Source organism: Typopeltis vanoorti, chromosome 5 (assembly GCF_054136105.1).
Source record: "Typopeltis vanoorti isolate ZY-2024b chromosome 5, IOZ_Tvanoo_1.0, whole genome shotgun sequence".
In the NCBI taxonomy this organism is placed as follows: Eukaryota; Metazoa; Arthropoda; class Arachnida; order Uropygi; family Thelyphonidae; genus Typopeltis; species Typopeltis vanoorti.
Genome location: NC_143553.1, coordinates 131,000,986 through 131,024,242, shown reverse-complemented (window position 1 = coordinate 131,024,242; position 23,257 = coordinate 131,000,986). Strand labels below are relative to the sequence as shown.

General features: G+C 34.0%; 1 protein-coding gene across 2 annotated transcripts in view; it reads left to right on the top strand.

Annotated features, from left to right (window-relative positions):
* Window positions 1-22,770, top strand: part of tex (THO complex 3 homolog tex) — a 111,259-nt gene extending 88,489 nt beyond the window's left edge. The window contains exons 4-7 of one of the 2 annotated variants that reach the window (XM_090393332.1): window positions 7,204-7,365; window positions 21,656-21,756; window positions 21,868-22,049; window positions 22,390-22,770. In XM_090393332.1, the coding sequence (XP_090249458.1) occupies window positions 7,204-7,365; window positions 21,656-21,756; window positions 21,868-22,028 (424 nt within the window). In that variant the 3' untranslated portion in view covers window positions 22,029-22,049; window positions 22,390-22,770. The remainder of the gene's footprint in view (window positions 1-7,203; window positions 7,366-21,655; window positions 21,757-21,867; window positions 22,050-22,389) is intronic. The other variant, XM_090393333.1, reaches the window with a different exon arrangement.
* Window positions 22,771-23,257: the final 487 nt, after the last annotated feature.

Sequence of the window (23,257 nt, the reverse complement as noted above, 5' to 3'; positions counted from 1 at the left end):
CAATAAAGTTGCTATTGATACTGTTTATTCTGTAAATAATTCACATCACAATCTTTCTTCTCCCATCAAGCAATGTTCATACAGCCACCTCATCTGCTTGTCTGGTATTATAAGAATATGGTGCAAGATGATTTTCTTGATTTCGATTTGTCTGATGTACATATTTTTAAAGGAATGTTCCATCTTTACTCCTTTTGGACTTCACTGTTGCAAGACCCTTTTTAAACAGGTATGTCAAAGCTGATGCACCTTCATGGAACACTCCCTTAAGAATGTTCCATGGAGGTGCATCAGCTTTGACATACCTGTTTAAAAAAGGGTCTTGCAACAGTGAAGTCCAAAAGGAGTGAAAAGAAGGTAACATTGTTCCACTTCACAAAGGTGAGGATAAGACTGAAGCTACAAATTACAGGCCAATCTGTATACTGATTTGTAGTTAAGGTGTTAGAGAGGTTGGTCAGAACGAAGATAGAAAAGTGGATCGATAACAAACAACAGTATTCTCGGTGATTGTCTGCATGGGTTTGTTAAAGGGAAGTCATGTTTTACTAGTATACTATAACAAGGTGATGAATACATTGGAAAAGAAAGATTAGTGAGATGGATAGATGATTAGCTCTCAGATAGATATCTGCAAGTTGTATAGGGTGCAATATCCTAAAAGAAGAAAGTCACTAGTGGAATGCTACAGGGGTCTGTTTTTGGCCATTGTTGTTTAACTTGTATATTAATGATATTAGGACAGATTTAACTGGAAATATGTAGATGATTCAAAATTGGGGAGAATGATGTAGTCTAGCAGATGTTGTGGCCTTATAAGATGACCTGTATACATTGTAAAAGTGAGCAAGTAGCAGGCAACCCTCCTCCTATTTATGAGGCTCTTTGCAGAGCCTCATAAATAGGAGGAGGAGAAGGGATATGATTGAGGCATATAAGTCGGTAAAGGATTTTTATGGGTTATTAAGGATGAAATTTTTCATAGAATGGGAGAAGGGGTAGTGTTAAATTTTTTACTTCTTTCCTTAATTGTTTTATGTGTTATTTGTTTTTTTCTTTTAATCGTTATTATTATTTAATATCCCTATTACTTGACATAAATTGTCGTGCTTGCTTTCACCCTTTTCGTTCTATGGCCACTACTTAAATTGCTCACGTGTGCAAAACTTGGTAAACAAAGAAATTGCCCCAGGATAGAGCCAATTTTCTTTGATACACATCTGGAATTAACTCCATGTCAGAATTTGAAAAAATTTGTTTGTTAAAGCTGTGCCATCCAAATTCTTAGACAAGGAATCTTCCTTGTCAGGGAGTTAGCACTCAGAATAACACACTATTCGATAATCAAGCAATTAAAATTCCCAATTACAAAAACCTTGTATATTTTTACTCTTACTGCAGTCGTAACTATCCCCAAATTTTAATTCGCACTGGTTCTATTTTTATCAGTGGTGCATTGAGTTCACAGATCAGACAATTTGTTAGGTGAGAAAAAGAAAGGTTTATTCATAACTCTAATATGATATACAAATATTGAGATCACTTAACAAAACTGAATCTCTCCTACAAAACTGAAATTGATTAACCAAACATAACCTTAATACTCCTAGTCTTAAACAATGTGAGACAATATCTACAACTAGTTAAATTTCTAACTTCATCCTATTCAACTAACATTCTTCTACAAGCATTTATCTTATTCTAGATTCAAGAACTATCAGGCTATAACATACTTTAGCAATTCAATACCACACTGGACATGAATTCTTATTCAGAGCTAAGACAATGTACTAATTGATTAGATACTAAAGTCCTGTTTCATTTTTGTAAGTCCAATCACTGAGCATATCCACACATTATTGTACACTAACTGTTTCTTGCATACAAAGGAATTGAAAAGTTTCTACATTACTGAGCATCAGGATCTCTCTTGCTTTTTCTCTCTATGTTCTGAAAAAATTCACAATGCTTGTTACCCTCTCTTACAGTCGGCTGTCTTCAAGTAGGACAACTAGTGACTATGATCATGAATGAATCGCCTTTTCCGATGTGGGCGAAGCTGTTCTGCCAGTTTCAGTCCACATGGTTCCGCATGTTGATCGGTTTGCACTGGCTTCTCTGCTGTATTGATGATTATGCCTGCACTGGATCGCTATCTGGCCACACAGCTGCCACTGGACATCATTCTTTTCGACCGTTCTCATGCACTTTCTCCTGGAATGGCTGGAACAGGAATCCCGAACAAAAAAAAAAAGCCTCGAGTTTTGCGTCGCCAAGCTCTATATATCCTTGCTGAGCTGTTCTCCCTACTACGTCACTTTTCCAGCCAGCACCCAAAACTCTTGCACCCAGTACCGTTCTCTCCTCGTTGCATTCTCCACATATGCAACTTGGACCTTGTGTACGTGACTGCCTTCATTTCTTTAAGCCGATTATCTCGTTGTATACCTAGATCTAACTTTCTCATGTTAACATAACTTTCACTAAATTTCAACCTTATCGGGTTTACAAGGACACTTAACAATACATAGGAGAATTTACGATTAAATGATTATTTCGTTACTTCTGTCAACAATTTCACTTATACCTATATACAAGCATTTTCTCCGGGAATTTTTTTTTTGTACCTGTTAAATCTGAATGAAATATTTTACAATATAATAAATCTTTCATTCAAGATTTAACAGTAGAACAAGAGGTCATCCCTGAAAACTGTATAAAGGAGGGTATGGGGAGAAGGTTCTTTAGTTGAGAGTTGTTGGAAGTTTTCCCACTTGGTTATACTATAAATTAAAGATGCCACAAAATTATATTCTTGGTTTAATCCTTTATCCAAGTGTGTAAGCAAACAAAGTTTGTGCCTGGAGTATTTTCAGGAGACAGGGCAACTTGTATATAGAAACTAATGACTTCACATCACTTGCCTTAGTATTCCATAATGCAAAGCACATATCCTTACGGATATGTATAATGGTGTTAAAGTTTGTGATTAATAAAGTTCCTAAAAGGAATTTAATTTGTGTCACAATTTAAAAGTAGGAACCTTTAATAAAAGAGAAAAATATACTTGCATCTAAGTGTGAAATACAACTGAGAGTATTTGTTAACTCACATAAGAAAATTTGTTGTAATATGATGAAAATAAGATAATTAACTTACAGAATATTGGCCATAAGAATTTTGCATGTAAAGGCTCGTTGTTAAACAATTGAAACAAGGGATTATAGGTTTATGTCAATTCTTAGAAAATTTTGGTAAGCTGATAAAGTTTAGTGAATGTGACTCATAAGGTTAGCAAGAACCAAGGTAAGGTTCCTGATTTTAGACGTTGCCACGGGTCAGTTGCGTGCACACGGCCCGCGGGAATTTTCTGCCGAAAATTCCCGCGGGCCGTGTGCACGCAACTAATTCCCTATTATAGAAAGGAGGGACGCCATACAGCTGAGAAGAAAGGTAACTACTGCATGTTATATCAACCGTGTTCTTAAAGAAAGAAAGAAAATCTGTGGAGTAGTAGGTGCCTGTGTAGTGAATCTCACGACTACAGAATCGCAGATCCATTGTGTTTCCTTGGAAGAAGCTTGATAGGCTGAAGACGTGAAGCCGTGAAAACCTTGTTCCGAGAAATCTCAGATATGGTCCACTGCAGAAGAATTCGTCCTTGGAAATTACAGATGAGTAAAAGCAGAGACTAGCATAGAAGATCCTTATCAAATGGTATTGTAAAATCTTATATTATTTCAAATCTTATATAGCTGAGATTGTAGCTCAGTTACCGATCTATTGAAAGACTTGAACGAGAGTTGAACTAGGACTTCAGCGCATTTAAGAATAGAAAGAGAATAAGCTTGTTTTGGTAATCTTTCTTTTCATTCTTTGAACATGTTCCATCCATTTATGTTTATATTTTTTAATTTTTTCTATTACTGGTTCTTGATTTAATTCTTTCATAATTTCTTTGTTTCTTTTGTGATCAAATAGGGTATACTTTGCAGTTTTTCTTATAAACTTCATTTCTGCTGTTATTAATCTTTGTTTGTCTTTTTGTTTTATTGTCCAGATTTCGCTTCCATACATTAAGACCAGTAGCTAATATTGTATACTTTTAGTTTGGTTTGTTTTTGAACTAGGTTTGGTTTAAATATACAGTTAAATACACCTGTTATTTTTAAATATTTTGCAATTTTTACGTTTATATCTTTTTCATTTTCATATGTGATCATATATCCTAGGTAGTTAAATGAATTCACCTGTTCTAAGATCTTGTTATATATTACTATTTTAGTTCTTGCTGGATCTTGTCCTTTAAAGCCATAGTTTTTGATTTTTCTATTGATATTATCATACCATAATCTTTGGATATCTCATTTAGATTTAAAATAGCTTTCTCTAAATCATCTTCAGAATTTGTAATTATTATTTGGTCGTCGGCAAAAAGTAGAGTGTTTAAGTTCACTGTAGGAGAAGTTTAATTCCTTGATGTAAATTTTTTTTCCATTTTATTATTATTTCATTTAAGTAAATATTAAAAAGAGTTGCTGAGAGGGGGACATCCCTGTCGGGCCCCTTGGTTGATCTCTCTCGTATATGATAGCTTGTGATTTAATCTTATTTGTATTTGATTATTTTCATATATACTTGTGACAGCTTTTAAGATATTATTTGGTATTTGTCTTTCTTTTAATATGTTAAATAATATGTTTCTTTTAACTTTGTCAAATGCTTTTTCAAAGTCAATAAATGCAATATGTGTTTCTAAATTGTATTCTCTTCTTTTCTCTATTATTAATTTTAGGCAAAAGGCCAGGTCTTTAGATGATTGTCCTTTTTTTAATCCATTCTGTACTTCTAAAATAAAGTTTTCGGAATATTTCATTAGTTTGCTATTTAAGATTCTGCTATATATTTTGTAACAGGAATTTAGTATACTGATACCACTATAGTTTTTAGGGTCATCTCTATTACCTTTTTTAAAGATAGGAATCACAATTGCTTTTTTCCATTCTACTGGGAGGATACCAGTTGAATAAATTTTATTTAAAAATAAAAAGAGTCTTTCTTTGAATCTTGTTCCTGCGTATTTATACAGTTCTGAACCTAGCTTATCTTCTCCAGGTGATTTTCTATTTCTTGTTTCTTTCAGGTTGATTTCTAATTCTTCTTTAGTTATTTCCTTTTCATTTTTGTTAATTGTTTGCCAGTTATCTTTTTTAAAATATTTGTCTGTCCACAATTCTGTGTAGTAATTTAGAAATTCTTCTAATTGCAATTCAGTGTTTAATTTTATGTTTACTTTGGTAACTGCATTTAAGTGTTTCAAAATAAAATATATTAAAATTTTAATTCAGTGAAATCTCTTAGCAAACTCATCTGGCCCTTAATAGTAACAATTGATTATAGTGGATAATTTATTATAGTGAATTTCTTTTAGCATACTGTTGTTACCTGTGGAGCTTTAGTCAGGATTTGTCAGTGGTTTTTTATAATGAATGAGTGTGTTATAGTGGTGTTTGCTGTACTGAGAGTTGACTGTATAAGATGAAATATAATTGTCATCATCACTAAAAATTGTGCCTGAATAGTTAAACTGTTTAATCTGTTTTATAAAATCATTACAGAGTATAAACGTGTGGACATTACAGATTATGTATCTGTTATTTGCCTATCTATTTTCATAGTTTATCTTTCTCCTCTCCAAACAAAACTGGGCAAGCATTTATTTAATTTGCTCAGACTTGAAGCCTTACAGGAAATTGATTTATGAAGATAATATCTTCTTAAATAAAAAATTAAGCTGAACATCTTATTTATATGTCAGGTTTTAACATTGCCTTTCTTAATAATGTGATCCTTAGTTATTATAAAGATTTGGTGATAGCTGTTGATTCTTACTTTACACCTGATTTAACACCAGACCTTCCTGTCATTCTGTCTGCTGATATGTACCTTATAAGCTCAAGTTAATTAAATTAATTAAAATTAATTATTGTGGTTATCATGTAATTTATTATTTATTTACAATTTCAGTTTTCACACATCACGTGCATCATATGTTCTTGAAACATGTTAAAATTTAGTTCTATAGAAAGTTATACTTGTAAAGAAAATATATTCTTGTTTAATACTTTAAACACTACACTTGGATAGAGGATTAAACAAGAATATATTGTCTTGGCAAGTATAATTTACTTTGTAACCAAGTGAAAAAAAAACTTTCTACAACTTATGAAACAAGTGATATACAGGGTGTTCGGGATAAATTTGACATATTTATAATTAATTATATTTTTCCGTAAGTTACATGTATTAACACACACTTCTCTTCATTTAAAAGTTTGGACCCTTCTTCATTCATATACAAGATGTCAGAAAGGATGGATAGCTGGAACCCACCTGAATCATGGAAGAGAATAACTTGTATCATGATGATTCGTGCCCGCCATCAAAATAAGGATATTACGACTGCTGCCCAATGCTCCCTGAATACAGTAAAAACAATCAGGCATGAACTAGAGACTTGCAATGGTGACTACGAGGATGTAGCAAGAAGAAAGATCCCTAGCAGACGATCTGATTGCGTTCGTACAGCAGAATTCCTCGCAAATCTGCAGGAACAGGTGTTGAAGAACCCTGGCATTGGAATTCGGGCTTTGTTCGTGGAGTTGCTAACTGTAGTCAAGCCCTGGATAACAAGGGTAGCCAATGGTAGGCCGTATGTATGACAGCAGGATTCGGCCCCTTGCCACACCTCTGGGAAAAGTCAAAAATGGTTGTCTGAAAATTTCTACGACTTCACCAGTCCAAATGTTTGGCCTCCAAACTCCCCAGACCTTAACCCCATGGATTATTTTGTATGGGGCGCAGTTGAAAAAGACACCAATCGCACTTCCAGTAATACAAAAGCCCAGTTAATGGATAAAATTAAAACAGTTTTTGCGGCCCTTCCCAGGGAGACTGTAGCATCAGCTTGTTCGAGGTTCCGAAGCAGAATTGAAGCTGTGATCGATGCTAATGGTGGTTATTTTGAGTAAATCTTGTTGATAGTATTGTAATTAACTCTGCCTGTAATGTTTTTTTGTCAATTCATTAAATTTAATAGATACAAAGAAGATTTTCTTTTTCCTTACGAAACTGTCAAATTTATCCCGAACACCCTGTATATATATAAAATTATAATTTGATATGTACCTTTCACGATTGCAGTTATCCAGATCTCCAGCTTCAATGTTCTCTTACTGCACATCCTGCCAACTGCATTTGCATAGAGTTCGACCCAACAGGCAGATATTTTGCCACAGGAAGTGTAGATGCTCTAGTCAGTCTATGGGATGTACAAGAACTTGTTTGTGTTCGAACCTTTTCCAGGTTTGGAATTAGTAGAATAACCTATTATGTTCATTAATAGTAAATGATTATTATTTATCATTTAACATACAGTCCTCTCTCAAGAGGACTTTGATGTTGAAAGTTTATTTTTCACTTCGTCAGACTATAATAAATTTAGTTTAATCCTTTATCCAAGTGTGTGCAAACAAAGTTTGCACCTGAAAGTATCTTCAGTCCTATCTTGGGAGATACCAAGATAGGACTGGGGTAAAGTGGTACAACACTGGGCGACTCCTTGCAAAGGTGGAGCAAGCTACCAACACTCCTATCTTGGTATCTCCCATAATGCAAAACACATCTCCTTGTGGATATGTATAATGTTATGCATTAAGGGAGGGGCCACTACCCAGACTAGTTTTGACCTTTATTGAGGTCTCTTCGGTGGGAGCCAGGCCCAAGTGGAGATACCAAGGCACGCCGTTTGGCAGCTCCTATAGGAGGAGATGACCTTGCTAATGCTTCTGCCTTGGTATCTCCACTTGGGCCTGGCTCCCACCGAAGAGACCTCAATAAAGGTCGAAACTAGTCTGGGTAGTGGTCCCTCCCTTAATGCATAACATTATACATATCCGCAAGGAGATGTGTTTTGCATTATTATGGGAGATACTGAGATAGGAGTGTTGGTAGCTTGCTCCACCTTGGCAAGGAGGTGCCTGGTGTTGTACCACTTTACCCCAGTCCTGAAGATACTTTCAGGTGCAAACTTTGTTTGCACAAACTTGAATAAAGGATTAAACTAAATTTATTATATATCTCAAGAGGACTCTTTGCTAGTTGACTGTAATAGGCAATTATTATTTGCTTCTGCTCCTTCAGATGACATTAGCCTCCACCACAGAAGAGGTGTATTGTCATTTGTGCCTTCATATGGTATTCAAATCAGTCTTGCAAATTACTTAAAATTATTTTACTCTACCCAAAAATCGCCTTATTTTTATTTCAGAAGCATATATTTGAATAAATATTTGTTATTGTTCAAATCGACATCCTGAAATTGTTTAGTCACTCGGTGAAGATATTTATTTTTAGCATAATATACCCAGCACAACATTCATAATGACGACCGGTGTTATCATAATGACAGGTGTAGACAGGAGGTCACCATGCCTGAGATGAGAAGTAACTTTTGCAATAACTGATTAGTAAAAATCAACTACTTAGAAGAGACAATTGCATTTGTAAACAGTACTGTGGATATACTACAGAAAATAAAGTAGAATTTTATCAATTTATTTTAAAACTAAAACATATGATTAAATTTCATACAAATTTTAACTGATACTAAAATTAAAAGTCACAGCTCTTATGCTTTATGTAAAAAATCTATACAGCTTAATTAGATTCTAGAATGTAACAGAGGCAAAAAACTCATGCTTTAAGTAGCTTTATTTGATCATAAAAGGGAACTGTATACTAAATTTAGTATTCTCAAACCTGTTTAGTTAAAATTTGCAAGAGATGTACTTTGGAGACAATGAAACACTTCTCTGTCTTTATGTTATAAGGAAACCATATACCAGATTTGGTGGTCATATGTTTCACTTTAGGTTAGAGATTATTATTTGATTAGTCTAGACTAATACATAGCTCTTAGTTTCAAAGGTTTAGTTGGATTCTCATCCCCCCACAAAATCACAAAATGAAGTGTGATTTTCATTTTTATTTAGTGAATTCAATAAATGTCAAATTCATTTGAACATTTAGATTATAGACCTCAGATAATGAGAGTTCTGAAGAAAATTAGGGGCATGAACAGGTGTCATCAATGTCAGAGTCATGTTAAAACTGAAGATAATAAGAAAAAACCCATTAACATTCAAGAATCTGGGCACAGAATTAACCTGAGTTGGTAGAATGGTCACTAAACAGAATAGAGAGAAAAGGAAGGCATCACACATACCTGTTTTCCTAAGAGTAGGAAAACAGACATTTGATGTCAGGATAAAGACCTACAAGAAAACCCAGATGCAGGAGGATTGGTGCAAATGATAATTTGGAAGAAAACTGTTGATAGGAAACTAGCAGTAATGTAAGCTTAATTGGATGATTCTATCACTGTATCCAGTTTACTTCTTGAGGGTGCTTATCAGAAAGTAATGGTTAAATATTGTGTAGGCATAATTCTTGATATTTTTTAAGAATTAATAATACTTAGCAGGAATAAATATAACTTAATATATTTAACTCAGCATTTCGTCATCCATCATCCATGTATGACGGTTCAACTAAAACATTAAATAAAAAGATGACAGGGAAGAGGATGTGAGGGTTTTCCTAAGAAACTTCAGGGATCAGATATTAGAAGATCTAAATGCTATTGAAATAGAAATGAAATGTGATAATTCTGCAATAAGAAAGGAACTGGAAGAATTATTTAAAGCTGAAATAAACTATATGAAATCTGCTGGAGTACAGCTTTGCATGCATTCTGTTCTTGAAATATGGATTTCAAGAAAGCCGAATGCAATGAAAAACTAATCAAGGATTCGTGCACTAAAAACACAGAACTAACAAATGAAAATAAAATACTGAAAGCTCAAATGAACGAATTGAAATGGGAAGTTAATGAAATTCAGCAGTGCTCCAGGTTGAACAATATCAAAATAAACGGTTTACCAGAAGCTCATGATGAAAATATGCATACTATAACTGAAAAATTGGTGAAACTACTTGGAGTTAAAAGGGAAGGCATTGTGCATGTCTATAGACTATCCACCAGCAAAAAAACAGACATCAAGCCAGTTGTTATCCAATTAGTGAGCAAGAATGTTAAAAGTAAATGGATGACGGAAGCAAGACAACTCAACAAGATTACAGCTCAGCAATTTGATGAACAGTTAAAACCAGTGCCCATCTATATAAACGACCACTTGACCAAACTTAATAAGCAACTTCTTTATGAAGCAAAACAAAAGAGAGCAAGTGGTTCAGTCAAGTATGTATGGGTAAGAGATGGTAAATTGTTCATGAGAAAGGACGCCAATACAAAAGTGATACAGATAAAAACACTTGACAACCTCAACAAACACAGTCAAAGAAGGCAGTAAATCTAAATGTCACCTATGAATAACTGGAACAATGAAGACTGAAATGGACTTAAGAGAGCACATGAATAACTTAGATCTTGATGCAACTGTCAACTCTAAAAAACTTTATAATCTAACCTCTGTAAAAAGTTTTTTGATACTACTTCAAATTCATTCAAGAACAGCAACTTATATCATGTAAATATTAGGTCGTTAAGGTCAAATTTTGATAATTTAATGTTACTTTTCACAGAAATCGAACCATATATAGATGTACTTGTCTTAAGTGAAATATGGATCAAACAACTTGAAATTGATCGTTATTCTCTCGTTAATTACGATATAATTGATTATAATCATTCAGGTGGATTAATTTTGTACTCTAAGAAAAATACTTTTAATTTTCATAAACTGGAATCAAATATGCAAGTGCTGACACAGTAATGAATATACTTATATTTGCTTATATCAGAGCTAAATAATGTCCTCAAGACCTTAAAACATGATAATATCATACTGATGGAAGATATAAATTTGGATTTATATAAGAATAATAGCAAAATTGAAGAAGATAAAAATATATTATCTACACATGGGTTTTTTGCATACATTGATGGCAATACAAGAGAAGCGAACAACTCAGTAAGTTGTTGTATTGATCATATATTCATAAGAAACAAAATGGCTTACAAAGTATCCTCTGCAATCTATTTTAGCAAAATAACAGATCATCATTCTATACTATTGATCTATCATTACCTAATAGTGTTGACATGAGCTGTGTAGGTAGTCATGAAAAATTCAAAATTGGCACCAGTTATAATAAATTGGAGAATTACATAAAAAATTATCATCTGCCTCAAAATGACATTAAATTCAAATCTATATGAGGAATTTATCAAAATGATTAAATAGGCTGACAGCAAATCACAACATCACAAAAGAGTTACTGTGAAAATGGATGCTCACACACATGCTGGATAACAGATGAACTAAAAAATATGATAAGGATGAAAGAAAAGCTCTATTATAAGTACAGTAAAACCCCGAAGTTATGCAGTAGGTGAGACCAACAAAAAAGCGCGTAAGTCGAATTTGCGTAATTCGGGGTATAATTTTGCATGTAATTTATATATACAAACATACAATTGGGACCAAAGGTTTACCAAAACACCTATATTTTTTAAGAAATATAATCATAATTGTAGTTTTTCGTACATAAAAAAAAGAAAGTTATTTCGATGTCGATGATTTCATAAAATCTGATAGATTTGTCTGACAGCATAATGTCTTTTTCTTGTCACACAAAATTTCTTCATAGCAAGCTAATGATTTTTTTATTCCTTGCTTGTGGCTACAATTCGTTCCTCGTTAGAATCTATGTCCTCCAAAATCTGTAAACCTTTCTTTTATGATTGTTCTTACTGTGGATTCCTGTAGATCGAACTTCTTTGCTAGCTAACAAATTTTCATTCCGCCTTCAAAATCCTAAATAATGTTGAGTTTTGTTTCCAAAGTCAATGTTTTTCTTTTCTTGCTAGCAGTAGAAGAATCAGAATCAGCTTCTTTTGGATGACATTATTATTTTTTATGTGATAAAATTTTTATCAAGAACATAACATTGAACAATCGCAAGGTTTGTAGACTATAAAAATCGTGTATGAACGGAGACTGCGCAAAACACGTCAGTGCTTATTCACAGCATGTGCGACACTGGCGAATGCAGCCGGTGCCTGAACGATACGACCAGTGGTGAAGCAGGATGGGAATACGTACATATAAGAAACCGCGTAAGTCGGGGTATGACTGTATTGGAAGAATCTAATATTTGAACATGACTATAAAAAAATATCACTGAACACTTAAAGGAAAAAATAAAGCAAGGAAAAGAACGTTATCTCTTAACGAAATTTCTTACTTGTATGAATGATAAAATTAAAGAATGGGAGTTGATTAACGTGATAATTGGTAATACAAAGCAGAATTCCCAGACGGCAATGACATCACTGATGTACTTAACGAAATGAACAACCACTTTACAAACTATGATAGTTGTGATTTTGATCCTACAGAGAGGATAAAGTTCATGAGTCACCTTCCATGGATTAAGAATTGCATGTATCTATATGCAGTAAATGAAGATGAGGTAAAGAGTGTAGTAATCAGATTTAAAAAAACAGGAAAAAAGTGGGATGTGACCATATAAATAAATGTCGAAAAACTAAATATTATCATTAAACATAAGTTAAAATTCTTTACGTATATCATTAATCTTTTGAACATGGAAAATTTATAGAACACTTCAAGATTGCTTCAGTTATTCTGCTATTTAAAGGAGGTAAAAGAAATGAAATCAAAAATTACAGATCAATATCTGTACTATCCATAATCTTGGTGGTTATTGAAATTCTAATAAACAAATGATTAAAAAGCTATCTAAACATTATATCCTTTTATGCATCTAATCAGTACAGGTTTAGATATGGATACAATGCCAAAAAAGCACTATTGGAGTTCCATAAAACAGTTTATAGTGGAATAAATAAAGGAATGTATGCAGCAGCTGTTTTTCTTATATATCTAAGGCATTCAATTGTGTTCATCATGACCTACTACTACTCCTAAAAATGTCTAGATATGGTATTAGATTATTACTAATCACTGGTTCAACTCCTATCTGAATAATAGAAAACAATTTACCAACTATGGCACATATAATAGCACAATAAAAATAATAAAATACGGAGTTTGGCGCTAGGACTTATCTTATTTTAATGTATGTTAATGTGTAAATACAAACTTTTTGGCAAAGTGATATCGTTCGCTGACGATACGGCATTAGTATATACCGAAATGACCCTTGTGGATCTAGAAATGAGATTAACCATGATATGTTGAAACTAAATAAGTGGTTTAGCAATAACAGTCTTAAAATTACTACCGATTAAACGAGATAAATGTACTTCACGTTAACAAATAGCTAGATCACGATCTTCTCTATACTATAAAATGATAAGCTGAAATTGGAAACGATGTAGGCTGTAATGTTTTTGTCAAGTTATTTGAAACGTTTTGAAACTCGGGCCACCCTGAGTGTCGAGTCTTCAAAATTCGGGATTCATCGGAATTCAAGGAGAACCGGCCTACCAGTCTGAAAGATGGGAGGGGGGGCTTTTGAAGACTCGACACTCAGGGGCTACCCAGAGTGTCGAGTCTTCAAATTTCGATTCATCAGAATTCAAAGAGAACTGGCCTACCAGTCTGGATCACGGGGGTTGGGTGCCATAGGCGTCAGGGAGCCCCCTAGTATAACTATAAAATGGCATGAAACAAAATGTAGTGATATCCAAAATCGTAAGTGTAGCTTAGTCAAAAAACAAAATCAGTCAAATATTTAAGTTTCCACATTGATAGCAATCTGAAATGGAACATCACATTTTTAACAAATAAGTTGATGTTTGTAATTAATAGGATATATCATGTTAAAAAATTTGTAAATGCAGCATTCTTAAGATGCTTATACTCTTGTCTGCAAAGGTGTCATCTCCTTCCAGGAGGTTGACTACCATGATCTTCCACCATGTATGATTTTGTGCTCCTCTTTTACATTCTTCATAAGACAAATGCTTATACTATCGTCATCAAATTCCTGATGTACCCTCAAGGGCTGTACAGCATATGATAGTACTACATGAAAAATTTACATCATTACTAACTTTCTATCTATAATTTTCCTCCAAATCAATCTGTTATCTGTCAAGACTCCAACATTGTCAGATCTTATATTTCTGTCTTCTAAGGCACTTTTTACCACAACAATCCAGTTATATCTTGGTCTTTCTCTGGGTCTTTTTCATGCCAACCTGGCAGGGAACACTTGTTTTGCTAATCTTTCCTCTCCCATTCTGTTTTTAAGTGACGATACCACCTGAGTTAGCTCTGCTAACACATTCCTGGATGCTAACAATGTCACATTCTTTCCTAATATCCTCGTTTTTAATATGATATTGCCATTGATGCTATCTGTTTGTGCCCCCTAATCTTTCTCAGGACTCTCATATTTGCGGTCTCTAGTCTTTGGTCAAGTGTTTTATTTCTTAGTTCTCAGATCCATAAGTTAAAATTAGTTTGAACACTGTATTGTATACAGCTAATTTAGTGTTTTGACTAATTTCTCTCTTATTCATATAAATTTATTCAGTTGACTTCCTACCATACCAGCTTTGTTGATTCTGTTGTCTATTTCCATTTTTAAAATGTTATTTTTAAAGTTAAAATGTTATTGATATTTTCAATGCTTCTGCCTATTTTCATTGTCTTGTTATTGCTGATTTTCATACCAAATCTATTACAATAGTTATTCAATTTTGTCAGGGAATCTTGCAGACTTGTAGTGGATTTATTTAGAAGTATAACATCATTCACATAAAGCAAGGAGCTGACATTAACATCTCCAATTTTGATATTAGGTTTAATACCACTTTCTTTCATAATGTGATCCATATAGATAATGAATAACAGAGGGGATAATGTACATCCTTGTCTCACACCAGATTTAACATTAAACCATCTTCCCGTACTTCCTTCATTTCTAACTGCTGACTTACAACTCAAATAAAGACTAAGTATTGCTTGATATAATACCCCACTGACACCATACAGCTGTAGTGTTTTGAATGGCTTCTCCCTTAGCACCTTGTCATAAACATAATACAGATCTCTGTTATATTCCCATGATTTCTCAACTAGTTGTCATAAAGTGAAAATCTGATGCTGACGGTCTCTATTTGACCTGAATCCAGCTTGTTTTTCACCCAAGCTTCTCTTCCACAATCCTTCTCAAATATTTCTCGAGTATGCTGGCATAAATCTTACCAGGAACACTCAGTAGAGAAATACCTCTGTAATTCTCACATTCAGTTTTATTTCTTTTTACATATGGGTACTATGAGAGCTCTACTCCAATCATCTGGAAATTCATCCCTCTGTCAAGGCCTTCTGAACTATGCAGTGCAGCCACTGTAAGACTTTTATACCTCCATACTTGAGTATTTCTGGTCGAATATCATCTACTCCAGCAGCTGCCTTTCCACATTTAGACTTGAACCATGAGACAAATTTCCTGATCCTTAACATGAATACTTGGCCTGAAGAACTAAAAAGAAAGCTTAAATCCTCACATCCCATTACTCCCAGACTGTATGGGGTGCCTAAAGTGCACTTCGTCCAATTGTGGACGGTAGGTCCTTCCCCACTTACCTGTCGGCTAAGCACCTAGCTAACTTACTTAAGGGAAAAATCAGACAAACAGAATCCTACATAAAAAATTCTGAACAATTTGTTGACAAACTCAAAAACATGAAGATAACACAAACAGACATAATGGCCAGTCTAGACGTAGTATCCTTATTCATGTATAAGAATGTACCAGTAGAAGAAGTCATGAACATTATCAAAGATATCTTTCCTGCTGATATTACAAAGATGTTCAAGCACTGCCTACAATCAAATTTCTTCAAAGTTAACAACAAGGTATACCAACAATTAGAAGGCCTAGCCATAGGCAGCTCTCTGTCACCACCATGTGCAGACCTTTTCATGGAGAAATTTCAAAATGAAATCTTCACCAACATTACTCCTAAACCTTCAATATGGTGGAGATATGTAGATGATATCTTCATTATATGGCAGGATAACATGGAAAAACCTACATATGTTTGTCAATAGAATCAACTCACTCCACAATAAAATCAAATTTACTCTAGAAGTAGAAAACAACGAACAACTACACTTCTTGGACATACTAGTTAAAAGATAAGGTAACAATTTCAAACTGTCCATTTGCAAAAAACCTACGGACACTTGATGATATCTACATTACTCTTCAGACCATCATAGGTCACATAAACAGAGCATCATCCACGTGTTGAGAAATTGAGCCAGAAACTTTATCTCAGACGATGAAGAAGTTCAGACAGAACTGTACCAAATTGCTATAACACTATCGCAAAATGGTTATCCTCGAAACATCATCAACAAATTTCTATACAAAGATAACCAACAAGAAAGAACAGTCTCCGAGCAAATTTCAACAGCAGTCATCCCCTTTATGGGTTCAATGTCCACCAAAATTGCGAGATTGTTAAAAGTCCATTACATCAGGGTTGTATTTAAACCAACTACTAGCATCAGACAGGTTCTAAGATCTCCTAAGGACAATGTTCCATTTTATAAATATCCAGGTGTGTATAACATTTCATGCACGTGCGGTCTTTCCTACATTGGACAAACTTCGAGAAGCCTGGAAATAAGACAGAAAGAACATGTTGGCGATGTAAATCACAACAGAACAATGATCTCCGGTTTAGCACATCACTCTTCAACTTTGAACCACACTATAGACTGAGATAACCGCTCTATGCCCTACGTAGATGATGACTGATGATTACAGACATCGATTATTCAAAGAATCAGCAGTAGTGCTACGTACAGGCCGCAACATAAACAGAAATCAAGGGGCCCATACTGAATGATACTTGGAAAAATCTAATTAATTCTCTCAGTTCAACAGAACTACAGTATGCAAATAATCATATTACACGTTTGCATGTAATGCGTGTTCATTATACTTAGTAGAAAGTCACAATTCATACAGACATGTCACGTGAACGTGCTACCTAACAGGTACTAACGTGTTTTGTATTCTTAAACCTTTTTTTGCATTTATAATTTTTTTGTACTGTGCAAGCCTTGAGAAAGCTAGTCAGTTACTAGCAAAACCGGTAGGCAATATTGTACGAACATATATATACGAATGAAAAATCCATGGCCAGTTTATCAATAAGTCTTATATTTTTTAACATTTTACGACCAAAAATATGTATAATTTAGAAGGGTTTAATATCATTGGTATTTTGGCAAAACCCATGACAGTTCCACTGTAAAAATTTTCCTATTGTTCTGGCTTTGTAGACTTGTCCAATTTCCAGGAGGTTGAAGGCTTACCTTTGTCAGGCTTATATTTTTCTGTTGCTTTAGGGAAGAATGGACAACCATTTTCCATCTCTTCTGGAAAAATGTTTAACATGTTCGTGCCAACAGTGCCTGCATTTGTGTAAACCACTGGTGGGAAATAGCTTTAGTGTATGTATGTATACTGCTTTGGTGTCGAGTAGTCACATTTTCACTAATCTTATATATGCCATGTTAGTTGCAACTTTTTTGATAGAATTTAATTTGTAAAATTACCACTTGTGAAATATCTCAAATATAATTCAAACTGATTTCAAGTTATATATATATTCTCATAGTGATCTTTGCTTTACATAAATTGTGTTCTTTCTGTTTCCAATGACTGCATTATACACAGCTGTTATATGTATTTTCTGGAACTGAAAATATGAAAAAGGATGTTAGGACAAATGTGTTCAGTTAGCTGCTATGTTTAGTGCTACAGTAAATCTGTTTTTCTTGTTGCATAGTCTGTGGGGAGTGTTTTTACATTATGAGTGTGTTTCCAGTTGTCTCTAAGTACACTAATTGTATGCTAAAAATAGTACATAGACTGTAAATGTCTATACTGCATTTAGATATAGAAAGCTACTTGTTTTCTTGCTTCTGCAACATAGCATCTATTGAGGTTGGAATGCTTTTCATGGTATAGGAACATTTTTATTCCAGTTTTCAGAAACAACAGACATAGTAAAAGTTTGTCTATTCCTGATTAAAAATGAATATTTTTGTGTATTATAAAAAGTGGTTGATCTACAGCAAAATACCAGCATATGTGAGATCTGTTATTGATAAGACAGAAGAGTAGCTGACAAGAAAAAAAAAAAGTAATGAATGTAGGAGTCACCAAAGTGTGGATAATGCAATAATGACTGGATATTATGTATCCTGCTACTGTGCAAAACGTATGCTGATCCTCAGTAAACAAAAGAAAATTCTTAGAAAATGAAGTGCAATATAAACAGAGAAATAAATATAATAAGCACAACAAATTTTACAAGATGATTTGCTGCTTCTATCAAAAAAACATATGCATTCCAGCCACACCTAAATGAATTGCCTTATCAGTATTATTGGTTCATTGGATTAGCCCTTCCCTATAGTTATTTACTGAATTACCAAATGTATACAGTGGCCGTTTATTATATTGATAGTTTGATATGATACTTTGCAAACAAATCTCTTTCCCTCTGCTCGTAAGTTGTTGTTTTTTTTTAATTATATAAAAGTAAATTCACATATGCATGTCTAGAATTTTTAGGATCACATGCTGTATGCTCCAACCAGCAACTTACTGGACACATACATAATATCAAAAATGTTAATTATTAATAATCTCTTTGCCAGTAATGAAAGTATATCTATTCACACATGTTCTTTCCTTTACATTTCCCATTCTCACGCCTTATTAATAATGGTTCACATATTTACACCTTTGAGTAATTCAAATATGCCAACTAAATATAGCATTCCCTTCATTATTGTTTTCTAATATATCCTAAAACAAACACATTGTTCCTTCTCTCCCCACACAAATTTAGTTACAATTGAAGAACCGTTAATATGCATAACGTGTCTGCTGAAACACAAACACAAAATTTTCTGTTGGACACAGTGTTTTCTCTAATCCCATCAATCTGACAGGGTGAGAGAAAACATCATAGCGCTCTACAATGCTACTGACACGAACTTGTTAATACATTATTTGGTAAGTTTAGTTCACTTTTGGTGGATACAAAAGAATGCTTTTTTTTTTTTAAATGAGGATGTCTGGTGGTTTATCTTATCCTTGCCATAATTGTGCAACTGATATGCTGTACAAAGAAGCACTTGCAATCCTAAATTTCAGGTATGCTGAAATTATCAGATGGAGTAGACATATGAGTTTGAGTTGCTATTGATATCGGATGGAGTAGACATACGAGTTTGAGTTGCTATTGATGTTTTCTTGTGTGGTGGTGGTGGCAGCTAGCTTCCTCTTTGCATTCTGATATATTTTGTACTGTTTTTTATCTTTTGTATTTCTCTTACATCCTTCCACCTCTGATATACACAGGAGTAGGCTGGATGATTTCCCTGATAGTTGACACATTTAGCTTTCATTGAAGAGCAAGATTTATTATTATGCTTATTATTATTAGCCACGACAGGAATATTTGGCATGCCTATATTTCTAACATTTAAATCATCTGTATTAGGGATGTATAACCTGAGAGGACAACTGAGATCACTTGCTTTTACAGATGTTGGAGGTTTTGGTGTATCAAAAGTATGGATGTTCCTGGTGAGAACCAGGAGACCATCCTTACATATCCGCATGTGCCTCATACCTATCACAAGTGCAGTAACTAGCTTTTCATGGACCCTGTGCAAGATTTTATTTTTGGCTCCCTTTTTTTTTTGGAAATAAAAAAAAAAAATGCAATAGAAATAGATCGATTAATTTTAAACTTTAATTAAAAACATTCCGGAATCAGTACCCACAGCGGCAAAATTTGAAAATGAAAATATAATACTAATTATTTTTGATACCCCATTTCAGGCCCTCCCCCCCTTCATCCTGTGCCTATGCACCCACCTAGTTATGGCACTGCCTATTGCCTTGATCTTCAAGCTCTAAACATATCTCCTCACCTGGAATGGAGATCCTATTCTGATATCATTCCTCTAGAAGAGTAGTGTTTTATGAGGGTACTATAATTGGTATTCTATCCATTGATGTTACTCTGAGTTCTGCTGACATGTTTCCACAAGGATACTAGAAAGTAGTTTCTTAAATGTTTTGCGAGACCCTGCCAATCCTAAATCTTTTTAAATAAAGGGCAACATTTTCCCAATTGGCTTTTCCAGTTGCATGGATGATGTGAAACACCAATGTCATGTCTTTTGTTTCTTCCTTCTGTTATTAAGTGATGTATCTTCCCAAATGAGTCTTTGACTCCATGGGGTCTTGGGTAATAATAATAATAATCTGTGGTATCAGCTTGGCTGGGACCTTGTAAGGGCATGTGAAGACAGGCCTTCGCAGCTCAAGGGATTTTTTTGTTTGACACTAGAGCTATCTGTCCACCATAGAGCCTACTACAGAGTCCACCACATGGATGCCTACTCACCAACAAACAGTGGCTCTACTCTGGAGTTGAACACCAGGGCTACCCTGGATGCTATATTAGCACCACAGCATGCCTTGGGTCCTTCCCTGGAATAGATAAGATCATGGGTTAGGAGATTTACTGCAATGCTGTTGACCCATGGGCAATCCAGCTAGCCGACTGATCCTGGTTGAGCCAGTCATGACCACCCATTCTTGCCAAAAAAGTACAAGACTACAGGATTCCCCATTATATGCTACAACAAATGGCAAAGACAGTAGTTGGGTGTTGGATCACAGTGATAGTGGTCTGGAAGACAAGGTAGTAAAATAGCTAAGAAGAAGTAAGGTGAAAAGAAAAGAATGAAAAGGTGCTTCGTATGGTGGAAGGGAGCCTGTACGAAGACAGTTCTTTCACTTTCTTGGTACAGGTACCTCCAACACACACACACACACACACACACATTAATCACACTCAGTGATATCTAGGAAAAAATCATCTTCAGTAAGTTAGATATCGGCCAGCAGAATATTTGGTGTCTAAACATTGTCGATACAAACCTGTATTAGCAATGTTTAGGCACTTATTTCATAAAACATTTCAAATAATAACTACTTTTTATTATTTATTACATTTGACATTTCTATGGTCACTTAAAAGAAAAAAAAAGTTGTGTAATAAAGGATTTCAGAGCAGTGAATACCACTACTAATTAACAGGATGATAAAAGTATTGAGGTTTCAAAAAACAATGAGCCAGACTATACATCAGAAAAATGCATTTTTTAAAAAACTGTGCTGCCAACCACATCTCTCCTGCTATCTTTAACTGTTCACATTCATTGTTTATGCTGGTTATTTCATATCTGATGCCACTAGATAATACCTCCATCTGTCTTCCTTGATAACATGCTTGATTTTTGACTCCATCACCTTGCCAAATACAAGTATAAAAAATAATGCTAATGATTAAAGTGTTTCTATCTATAATATTATGTAGCTCAGCATTTTATATGTTTAAAATATTTAAGTTATTTAATTATTCAATTTCAAATTAAGTATGAATATGTATATGTTGGTTTTGTATTTCTTCTTAACACTACTAAAGATTCATCAGGTTTAATTTTTCTGTTTGATACAGATTAGAGTGGCCAGTTCGGACAATTAGCTTTAGTTATGATGGAAGAATGCTTGCATCAGCATCTGAAGATCTTCTTATAGATATTGCTGATGTGGAAACAGGTAAACAGGTTTTTTTTTTTTTAAGGTATTGCTAATGTCAAAACAGGTGAACAATTTTTTATAGCAATTTGAAACATTTTTGTGTAAATTTTTTAACAAAAATTATTGCAGGTGAAAAGATAGCAGAAGTCCCTTGTGAATCTCCAACCTTCACAGTCGCATGGCATCCAAAAAAACATTTATTGGCTTTTGCTTGTGATGATAAAGACAAATATGATAGAGACCGAGATGCTGGAACTGTTAAGTTATATGGCCTTCCAAATGATTCTTGACTGCTGCTACATCCAAGCAAGGTGCCTAAGTTTTCTTCAGTAAACTTGGAATTTGAATTATTTCTTGCGATGATCCATTACATGCATGTTTTTATTCAGATTTTTTATTTTTTGTTTTATCTTACTCTTGTAAAATGCATTCAGATAAATTAGTGTATCATGCATAAAAAATAATAATCTCTCTTAACTATCCCAGTGACTACATTTAAGCTCAAGAACAATGTTTTCAACTGAAATTAATAGTAATCATCACCTAGCATAACATGCAAGGTGTCTAGTTGTGATGCAGAAAAATATATAATATATTTGCATATTATTCTTGGCTAGTAAACATTTTATAATGTTCAGTACTATTTTGTAGGTTCAAGAAGAGAAAAAGGAAGTATTATGCCCTTCCTTCCTTTTCCTGAATTTCCTTTGTCATCAAAGAATTCATCATCTGTGTATGAAAAAATCAGAAGTATTCTACATATATAGGGATCTCCTCTCCCCCCCCCAACCATTAACAGAGCATCTTAAAAAGGAAGTAGTTATTAAGAAGGAAGTATTATCTGGTTTATGTAAAAATATAGAATTTTAAAAACCAAAGTCACAATCTGTCATTTTTTAAGTGATAGATGTTTTTCGCTATATTTTGATAACTTGAATGTATTTTTTTTAATATTAAATTCAACTGCATATCTCTGTCAATCATTGTGGATAAACCATGGAATAAAATGGTTGGGAAAAAAAAAAAAAAAAAACTATCCAGACTGGGCAGTGTGTTATATTTGGAAAATATTTATTGGTAGCATAACAATATATTCTTGTTCATGTTAAAAAACGTTTAATTTTCTTGACCAAAAAGCTCGGGAAAAACTTTTATTGGGATTATATTGATCAAGTGTATATAATAAACAACTAAGTTATACCAACTAGTTTCACCAACTAAGTCTGTTGGCATCTTCAAGGTACATAACTGATGTATGGCAGTAAAAAATAAAAAACTGTTACAAACTAAAATCAACCGATTCCAATTATATTAAACAAAGAACAGAGCACGTACAATACATTCATAGAGCATGGATGATCTCACTTGTTGTTATTTAGGAACGTTCTATAGTTGGCACTATAATTCAGTTCTGGCGAGTTGAAGGATCTGATAATGGTCTTCCAGATCACGGGCAAGATTAGTCCTTGGTTCCTGTTAAGGTTTTGTGTACAGCGGGCAACTGTTGTGGCCTCCTTCA